The sequence below is a fragment of the Barbus barbus genome (assembly GCF_936440315.1).
Source record: "Barbus barbus genome assembly, chromosome: 16".
In the NCBI taxonomy this organism is placed as follows: Eukaryota; Metazoa; Chordata; class Actinopteri; order Cypriniformes; family Cyprinidae; genus Barbus; species Barbus barbus.
In genome coordinates this window covers 4,918,835-4,928,301 of record NC_136744.1, presented here as the reverse complement: position 1 = coordinate 4,928,301, position 9,467 = coordinate 4,918,835, and the positions used below count along the sequence as shown (strand labels likewise).

General features: G+C 36.4%; 1 protein-coding gene across 4 annotated transcripts; it reads right to left on the bottom strand.

Annotated features, from left to right (window-relative positions):
* Positions 1 to 535: 535 nt before the first annotated feature.
* LOC306882849 (ribonuclease T2-like) lies at positions 536 to 7,736 on the bottom strand. Of its 4 annotated transcripts, none has more exons than XM_079437804.1 (10): positions 7,498 to 7,736; positions 7,186 to 7,260; positions 6,449 to 6,503; positions 4,581 to 4,630; positions 4,079 to 4,136; positions 3,925 to 3,989; positions 3,732 to 3,845; positions 3,031 to 3,076; positions 2,459 to 2,533; positions 536 to 1,990 (listed from the first exon to the last, which is right to left on the bottom strand). In XM_079437804.1, exons 2-10 carry the CDS (start codon positions 7,254 to 7,256, stop codon positions 1,796 to 1,798), a joined length of 729 nt encoding a protein of 242 aa, XP_079293930.1. In that variant the 5' UTR covers positions 7,257 to 7,260; positions 7,498 to 7,736; the 3' UTR covers positions 536 to 1,795. The 4 variants fall into 4 exon arrangements, with proteins under 4 accessions (XP_079293930.1, XP_079293931.1, XP_079293932.1 ...); XM_079437805.1 differs by having other exon boundaries at positions 7,478 to 7,729; XM_079437806.1 differs by having other exon boundaries at positions 7,186 to 7,257; positions 7,498 to 7,703.
* Between the last annotated feature and the right edge of the window lie 1,731 nt (positions 7,737 to 9,467).

Here is a 9,467-nt window from a genome sequence, read left to right as displayed (position 1 = left end):
ATACCCAGGTAGATTGGGTTTCAATTAACTTACATCTCAATCATAGAATTGTCTTGACTTCTACGCAAAGAATACAAACGATACTGACTGAGAACTTGGCCCAAAAAAGTATAGACTCAAGCTTTCCACCTTTTGGATGTCTTACAGCATAAGCGATGCCTTTAAATGCTACCTACATTGACAGCTTATTAGATTTTTGAACAGTTATCTATAGTATGGTCTTCTGTATGCAACAGACAAAATATTGAGATGAACATCTTAACAACCTTGCATTACAAAAACCTGTAGTTATGAGGAAGAAGTGATGTGTAGAGGTTAATGAGGAAGTCCTTCTCATCACATTCCCTAATGCAGGGCACCGGCAGTCATAAACGCCTAAATGGCCTTATATAAAACTCCATAAATCGTTTGAACATAGGGCTGTTGTTTCTATTAAGACAAGGACACTGCAGAGACTCAAACCGAAGGCTGCATGAAGTGGATTGTAAGCAAAGACAGTTCATTTAAAAAAAAAAAACATTCAGACACACAGGAATATGTGATTTTCTGTATTTATTCAATTGTCATTGCATTACAAAAACGTTTTAATTACTGGTGTGCAACAATGATGTAAGCCATTTATCAAATTCTGTAAAAGTATCAAACCTTTGTATCTACTGTATAAAAAGTCTTTGACCAGCGGTATAAACGCCTCCCCAGTATAAAATCAACCATTAGGCACATCTTTCAGTTGTGTGTCAAATGCCCACATCAGATATGGCTGTAATCGAATAACATTTTAAAAAAAAAAAAGCCAGAAAGACACTGTTTATTTATCAGAAAATTGTGTGCAAATGGTAAATGTTCTCCCTACAGTTTACTACCATCACCCTTTCACAAAACGTAAATGTGAAGAACATATGTAAGCAACATCAATGTGATTTTTGGCAGAATGCATGTGCTGCCCTCCAGAGGCAGAAGCTTAAATGTGCAACTGCTGCCATTAGGCCCAAAGCTCCAAACCTACCACATATTTTACACATTAACATCGCAAATTAAGGCATGAATGGCCTCTTTCAATCCAAATCATAATAACAAATTTATCAGATTAAATATTAAAGGCAAAATATGACATCTAAGCTAGACTGAAAGAAAGCAATAAAGACTTAAGAAAATAGAAAAGACTTGGTTTGCTTCAAGGATCACTGAAATTATTGCATTGTGATTTATTTGAATGGAAATTGAGTACATTGCTAAAAAAAAAACTCTGATTTGTGAACACAGTGCTATATTATTGTCGAACATTTATACATCATAGTTGTGTGGTTTTCAAATGAATATTCAATTACTGTACTACTAAATGAGAATAATGTGAATTGGAGAAAAGTAAAATGTCTAGATGCACAGTGGTCAGGTGGGATACGTGTTTAACCGTCTTGAAAATTGTGTTATAATGCTAAACACCTTTCCTAATGTATAACATTATGTATATTTTTTTCTTTCCTTGAAATTTTGTGGACAATGTGAACAGCAGTATGACTCAATAAGATACACTGTAAAACCTACAAGACCAATAAAAAATGAACCCAGTAACCATAGAATACAGCAGTCTGTGACACCCTTAAATCTTCACTAGATTGTTCCAGCATTATCATTTAAAACAAAGGAATTTTAATGTGCAATTCTTTTAAAAGAGAGTGTAAAGAGGAAAGATTTTCAGCAGTTTGCAGCATTTCAAAAACTAGACAGAATGAATTCTCATCTTGTTATGCTCAGTGATTCCACGCTCGCACACGAGGTCTGGGGTTGCCCACCTCTATGATCTGCTGGGCGCTGGGGGGTAATAGATCGGCATGGAGTGATCACACACGCTGAGCTCTGACTGGCCCCTGACGGCCACTGCGGGGATGTCATTGCTCCAGATTTCTTCAGTTGACTTTTCGCAATCGATCAGCTGGAAATCCGTGTCAACGCAGATCTCTATTTGGCCCAAAATCTGAACCTGGCCTCCCTGAGAAACACAGTATGAAATGAGATTTCCCCTTCACAAAACTCATGCATCTGACTGTTGCCCTGAGCAGATCAGTCTCACTCTATATCAAGACAAGAGGAAATCAAAATGGACAACATTTACTTTCTTAAGAGTATTATTTTACATGCAATACAAGTGAGGTTTAATTGACAGCATTTGTTGCATTACAAAAATAATAATTATAATAACCTAAATGTTGTTGGCTCTGGGACAAATTGCATTTGTTCCTCTATTATAAGTCAATTTGGATAAAAGTGTCAGTTAAGTGCAAAATTTAAATTATAATTTTTGTGGTAATCACCAGTATGTCACTGTTGTGCGGTTAATGGAATATTTAACACTTTCCTTTTTGTCTTTTTGTCTTCTTATCTTCAAACCCTCTTACTTTTCAACCTTTGTTCGAACCACAAATGTTTGTCAGAATATTGTGTCTTTCTTCATTCATACCTTTCCTGGATGGACGCACTGAATCTTTGTCTTCACATTGTAGAAGCTAGTAATGGCAGTCTCCACCTCATCCAGCTAAAACAAATGGGAAATATGACACATTTACTCACATGTGCTCATAATCACAAGATTCTTGTTGACTTCAGCCAAAAAAATAGAGAAGTTGAAAAAACGCAACTAAAGACTGCAAGGCGTCAGGCTATGAGTGTTGAAATGCTGATGTTGTGGCTGGGCACAAACACTGTGGTTTAGGAAAATTCTTTGGGGCCTCTTATTAGATGGATGATACTTTTGGGAAATTTTTTACCTGATCATTGTTATATCATTCATGTAATCACAAGTTGTGGAATCACAGACAGGAACAGAAAACCATTACAGTAAACAACTCCAACGAAACCCTAGCTGCTGAATTATTTAAATGTATTAAAAAATATATACATATACATAAATCAATCACAGACTACATGCTCTACCTCTCAGGTCAAAGAAGAATTATTTACTACATCTTCAAAGGACCACATATAGTTCAGTGAAATGACAATTATAGCAGGGAAGGCAATTAAACTACTCACTGTGTAGTGCTGCTCAGAGGGCAAGATTCTGTTGTTCTTTAAAACACTGCGAACACAAAAGACTCATGAGGAAACCAGCGTCAACTAGTGCTGGGTGAGAGAGCAGACATGTGTAAACCGGTAGTGTTTATATCATTGTACCTATAACTGTGCAGCTATTATGGGCTGGACTGCTTTACTTGGGACGTGTCCCAAACTTGTTATTAAGGCATGCGATATGAATCAATGTTTTAATTGTTTACGCTTGCTGAGTAACATTATTATTTGCCACATTAAAGGGATAGTTCAACCAGAAATTAAAATTGTGTCAATTTACTCATCCTCGTGTTGTCCCAACCCTTTATGACTTACTTCTGTTGAACACAAAAGAAGATATTTTGAAGAATGTTGGTGGTTGCCATTGACTTCCATTGTATATATACTATTGAAGTCAATGGCTACCAGCGATTGTTTGGTTACCAACATTCTACAAAATATCTTCTTTTGTGTTCAACAGAACAAAGGAATTCATGCAGGTTTGGAACAACAAGAGGATGAGTAAATTGAGAAAAAAAAAACGTTCCTTTCTGGTTGAACTATCCATTTATTATACAATTTAAATTGATTTGGTAAAGTCGTGCATGCAAGTACTATTTTACAAAAGCTTTGAGTTCTACACAAAAATCAGGTTCTACAAGAACCACTGAAAAACACAAACTTACTTAGTAAGGTTGAACTTTTGGTACAGCTCAAGAGCCTTGCTGAAGTATTTATGTTGACTGTTCAGAGACTCTGCTTTTGCAGCACAGGTTCCATGTTTTGCCCATTCATATTTCCTAAGAAAAAAAAACAATAAGTCCATTATTTACTTTAATAAATAAATAAATAAGTACATGTGCAAGCTTTTAAACATACCAAAATTGGGAGGAGGAAGGTGCTATCAGATCTGGCCAATATTGTTTCATCTCTGGTATCAAGTCCTGAAAAACATGCACATACAACATATCAAGCGCATGTCTAAAATATATGACCATATATCCAACAGAGCGAGCAAGGCAAGTTAAATTACCTCAATCAAACTGGCATTAAAATGCCAGGATGTATTGCACCTCATGCCAGCGTTGGGCCTGCAACAACAACAAACATTTCTACTGACACAAACTATAATCATCCTTACAATCACTGGCATTGACATCATTATCAGATGATTTTTCAGATCACATAACAACCAGGGTTGCACCAATATAAACATATGGGGAAAATGTATTATGCATTAATTTGGCAGACCAGGCTTTTTATCCAAACATCACAAACAGTTTAATGTTTAAGCTATTTAATTGGTTATAGGAAATGTATGTTTATGATTGTGGATTAGTTAAGTGATTGCGGAAAAGGTCTTCCTGAAGTCTTCAGCTTTAACTATTACTTCAGATATTTAGCCAATATTATGGCTGATATTACAAATTTATACTCTATAATCATATAGAGTCATTTTTCTTTTTACCTTCTTTTAATTCAGTATGCATTGCAACAAAACATTTTTACTATATAGTCACTGATCATAAACCTACCATAATCCATGCAGAGTCCAAAAGCTTAAATTTGTTGTACATTTTTCCACCTATAAATGAAAAACAACATAATTTATCCCGATACCACATGAAGAAGCAATATACAGGTGCATCTCAATAAATTAGAACGTCATGGAAATGTTAATTTATTTCAGTAATTCAACTCAAATTGTGAAACTCGTGTATTAAATAAATTCAATGCACACAAACTGAAGTAGTTTAAGTCTTTGGTTCTTTTAATTGTGATGATTTAGGCTCACATTTAACAAAACCCCACCAATTCACTATCTCAACAATTTAGAATACTTCATAAGATCAATAAAAAAAAACATTTTTAGTGAATTGTTGACCTTCTGGAAAGTATGTTCATTTACTGTATATGTACTCAATATGTGGTAGGGGCTCGTTTTGCATGAATTACTGCATCAATGTGGCGTGGCATGGAGGCAATCAGCATGTGGCACTGCTCAGGTGTAATGGAAGCCCAGGTTGCTTTGATAGCGGCCTTCAGGTCATCTGCATTGTTGGGTCTGGTGTCTCTCATCTTCCTCTCTATGGGGTTCAGGTCAGGCGAGTTTGCTGGCTAAACAACCAGCTTCTGGTACTTTTGGCAGTGTGGGCAGGTGCCAAGTCCTGCTGGAAACTGAAATCAGCATCTCCATAAAGCTTGTCAGCAGAAGGAAGCATGAAGTGCTCTAAAATCTCCTGGTAGATGGCTGCGTTGACTGTGGACTTCAGAAAACACAGTGGACCAACACCAGCAGATGACATGGCAGCCCAAATCATCACTGACTGTGGAAACTTCACACTGGACTTCAAGCAACATGGATTCTGTGCCTCTCCACTCTTCCTCCAGACTCTGGGACCTTGATTTCCAAATGAAATGCAAACTTTACTTTCATCTGAAAAGAGGACTTTGAACCACTGAGCAACAGTGCAGTTATTTTTCTCCACAGCTTCAGTTCACTCCTTGTGAAGCTCTCACAAGTGTTTGAATCAGCTTTGCTTGACAGTATCCTCAAGCTTGCGGTCATCCCTGTTGCTTCTGCACCTTTTCCTACCCAAATTCTTCCTTCCAGTCAACTTTGCATTTAATATGCTTTGATACAGCACTCTGTAAACAGCCACACCTTTCAGTAATGACCCTCTGTGACTTACCCTCTTTGTGGAGGGCGTCAATCTTCGTATTCTGGACCATTGCCAAGTCAGCAGTCTTCTCCATTATTGTGGTTTCAAAGAACAAGAGATACTCGGAAATTAGGAAAGGGAAGTGGTGTGTGGCCAAGTATGGAGACCCATACTCAGAATTTGTGCTCTGCATTTAACCCATCCAAGTGTACATACAGTAGTGAACACACACCCAGAGCAATGCTGTGGCGCCCGGGGAGCAGTTGGGGGATTGGTGCCTTGCTCAAGGGTCTCACCTCAGTCGTGGTATTGAGGATGGAGAGAGTTTTGGTTATTCACTCCCCCCACCTACAATCCCTGCCGGACCTGAGACTCGAACCCACAACCTTCAGGTTACAAGTCCAACTCTCTATCCATTAGGCCACAACTGCCCAACTGCTTTATACTGTAGTGATGGTCATTAATTGAAACTCAAATGTAAATATTCTAATATTTTGAGATACTGATTTTTGACTTTCATGAGCTGTAAGCTCTAATCATCAAAATTAAAACAAAAAAAAACTTTTGAAATGTTTTACTTTATATGAAATGAATCTAAAATATATGAAAGTTTCACTTTTTGAAATAAGTTACAAGAAAAAATGAACTTTTTCATGATATTCTAATTTATTGAGATGCACCTGTATAGTGTGCCTGCAGTAATGGCAATAAAATAATGGAAAATAAATGCAATACAATACACTGCAAAATGTCTGTGGCCAATGCTGGGTCAGGATGAGTCTGGTCCATTCTCCCCTAAAAGAACCAGTCAATTCACTATATATGACAATCACAATCTGACAAACATTTTGGACAAACACAAAACTTGGATCCTAAAAACGGCTTCGTTTGTATGTGCTTATGTAGAAAATGTGGTCACAGTACCAAACGCGTATTAAAACCATTAAAGTGGGCATGCAAATAGTTGAAGATCATTAACCAAATGATTTTAGCAGTAATGCACCAAATTATCATTTTGTAATTTCTATTATTCTGAATAGTATTTCTCAATAGATTTCGATTTTCATGATTGTACTTTTTATTGGTTTACAACAAAGAATACTGTGACAATGTTTATTAGCGGTAGTATTATTTGCATGTCATAAATCAAATAAAGTCATTAAAAACAGTACAACATAATGTTTAAAATATAATTATTAGTCAAGTCATAATGTTGGGCAAATATTTCACATGCAAGCAGGTTTTTAGAACATTTCCTCAAAAAGTACTGGGAAACAACAACGATTTATGACATTTTTGTCAGCATGACTAGTGTAGTCAAGATTCCTAACTCAGGAGCCGGTTCTTTCTACAAAAACACCTGAATTAATCAGGAATTGTACCAAGAACTGTTAGTGTGCTTAGTCATTAAAAAAGTCTGCATATGTCATTAAATAAATAATAAATACATTAATCTAAGTGTATTTGCGTGACATACCGAGGATGGGCAAAGGCTGTTGGGCCGAGATATCCAGCACAAAGTATGACAGCAACTGCAATGAACCTCATTCTTCTTCCAGATGACAAAAGAGAGTTAATTATCAACGTTAATAACCGTACACTGTAAAAACTTCTTTAAGACAAAGCCATAGCATAGAGCATATCAAAGTCGCGGCCAAAAGTAACATATTAAAAAGTGAGATAAGTTACATACTGTAGATAAATGAATAAACAAGTTAAATAAATAAAACCTTAGGTTATAAAAACAAACTAAATAAAAACAAACTTACGTTAAGACGACGTCAGTTACCTGATATTGTCTGAAATGCCTGTTCAATTTCGGTACAGTTTTTATGCCCCACTGGTATGAGAGAGCGCTTGTTTTGGACGTTTTTATTCAGTCTAGAAGCAGGACTGCCAGTGACTATCTTTCTGAAACACTGTGCGGTCGAGAGCCACTTCCCTTCCTGACAGAGACACTCTGCGGCTTCTGTGCATTGATCGTGTTTACCTTGTAACGTCGCAACTGCGCATGCGCTGTCAAGTCATGTGATCAACTGCAATTTATGTCACGTGAAGGAGGATTATGCAGATTAAGCTACAATGTTGCAACCAGGAACTTTTCTCATGTCATTATTGTTACAGCTCCTTCTGGTTAATGTAGTATGAACGGGATTCTCCTGAATTGCCACTTTTTGATTTTCTGAAAACTTAAATTTAAGAACTTAATCAAATTTGTCATTATAGACTTTAGCAGGCATATTTGTTGCTGTACAACTAAATATTTCTGGAATTATAAATGTACCTTATTTTGCTTTTTTTCCCCTTTCACCCTTAAAAAAACTCAAAATCTCCAAACTTTTTTTTTTTTACGTAATATACAAGTACATCTCAAAAAATTAGAATATCGTTCATTTTTTCTTGTAACTTATTTCAAAAAGTGAAACTTTCATATATTTTAGATTAATTACATGTAAAGTAAAACATTTCAAAAGTTTATTTTGTTTTAATTTTGATGATTAGAGCTTACAGCTCATGAAAGACAAAAATCAGTATCTCAAAATATTAGAATATTTACATTTGAGTTTCAATTAATGCCCATCCCTACAGTATAAATTCAGAGTATCTCTTGTTCTTTGAAACCACAATAATGGAGAAGACTGCTGAGTTGGCAATGATCCAGAAGACCATCATTGATGCCCTCCACAAAGAGGGTAAGTCACAGAGGGTCATTACTGAAAGCTGTGGCTGTTCACAGAGTGCTGTATCAAAGCATATTAAATGCAAAGCTGACTGGAAGGAAGAATTTGGGTAGGAAAAGGTGCACAAGCAACAGGGATGACCGCAAGCTTGAGAATACTGTCAAGCAAAGCTGATTCAAACACTTGGGAGAGCTTCACAAGGAGTGGACTGAAGCAGGAGTCAAAATTTTAGAGCACTTAATGCTTCCTTCTGCTAACAAGCTTTATGGAGATGCTGATTTCATTTTCCAGCAGGACTTGGCACCTGCCCACACTGCCAAAGGTACCAAAAGCTGGTTCAATGAGCATGGTGTTACTGCGCTTGATTGGCCAGCAAACTCGCCTGACCTGAATCCCATAGAGAATCTATGGTCAAGAGGAAGATGAGAGACACCAGACCCAACAATGCAGATGACCTGAAGGCCGCTATCAAAGCAACCTGGGCTTCCATTACACCTGAGCAGTGCCACATGCTGATTGCCTCCATGCCACGCCACATTGATGCAGTAATTCATGCAAAAGGAGCCCCTACCACATATTGAGTACATATACAGTCAATTAATATACTTCTCAGAAGCCTGACATTTCTATTTAAAATATTTTTTTTATTGATCTTATGCAATATTATAATTTTCTGAGACACTGAATTTTGGGTTTTCATTATCTGTACGCCATAATCATCAAAATTTCAAGAAATAAAGGCTTGAAATATTTCACTCTGTGTGTAATGAATCTATAAAATATGTTTTCACTTTCTGAAATGAGTGACAAAAAATATTGACCTTTTTCATAATATTCTAATTTTTTGAGATGTACCTGTAATGAGTTCTAAGATCTCACTTCAGGAAGCAAGCATTGTATCTAATTCATACATTTTATTTCTTAAGGGGAGACACTGCAGGCAAAATAACAGTTTTTTGGTTTTTCATAAAGTATTTTTTCAGACTAGTGGAAAGAAAACATCCAAGACACTGTTAAGTGTTTATTTTATAGCACTTTTGTGTCAATAGATTTCAATTACAATACATATTTTTAAAGG

Bases quoted from the DNA above. Each gene is read 5' to 3' on its own strand.
- LOC306882849 (XM_079437804.1), bottom strand. From the start codon at position 7,256: ATGAGGTTCATTGCAGTTGCTGTCATACTTTGTGCTGGATATCTCGGC. The intron at 3,990-4,078 runs GTAATTTAACTT...CATGTTTTTCAG, and splicing joins TTAATGCCAGTTTGATTGAG to GACTTGATACCAGAGATGAA. The intron at 2,534-3,030 runs GTGAGTAGTTTA...CATTTGTTTTAG, and splicing joins CCTCTGAGCAGCACTACACA to CTGGATGAGGTGGAGACTGC.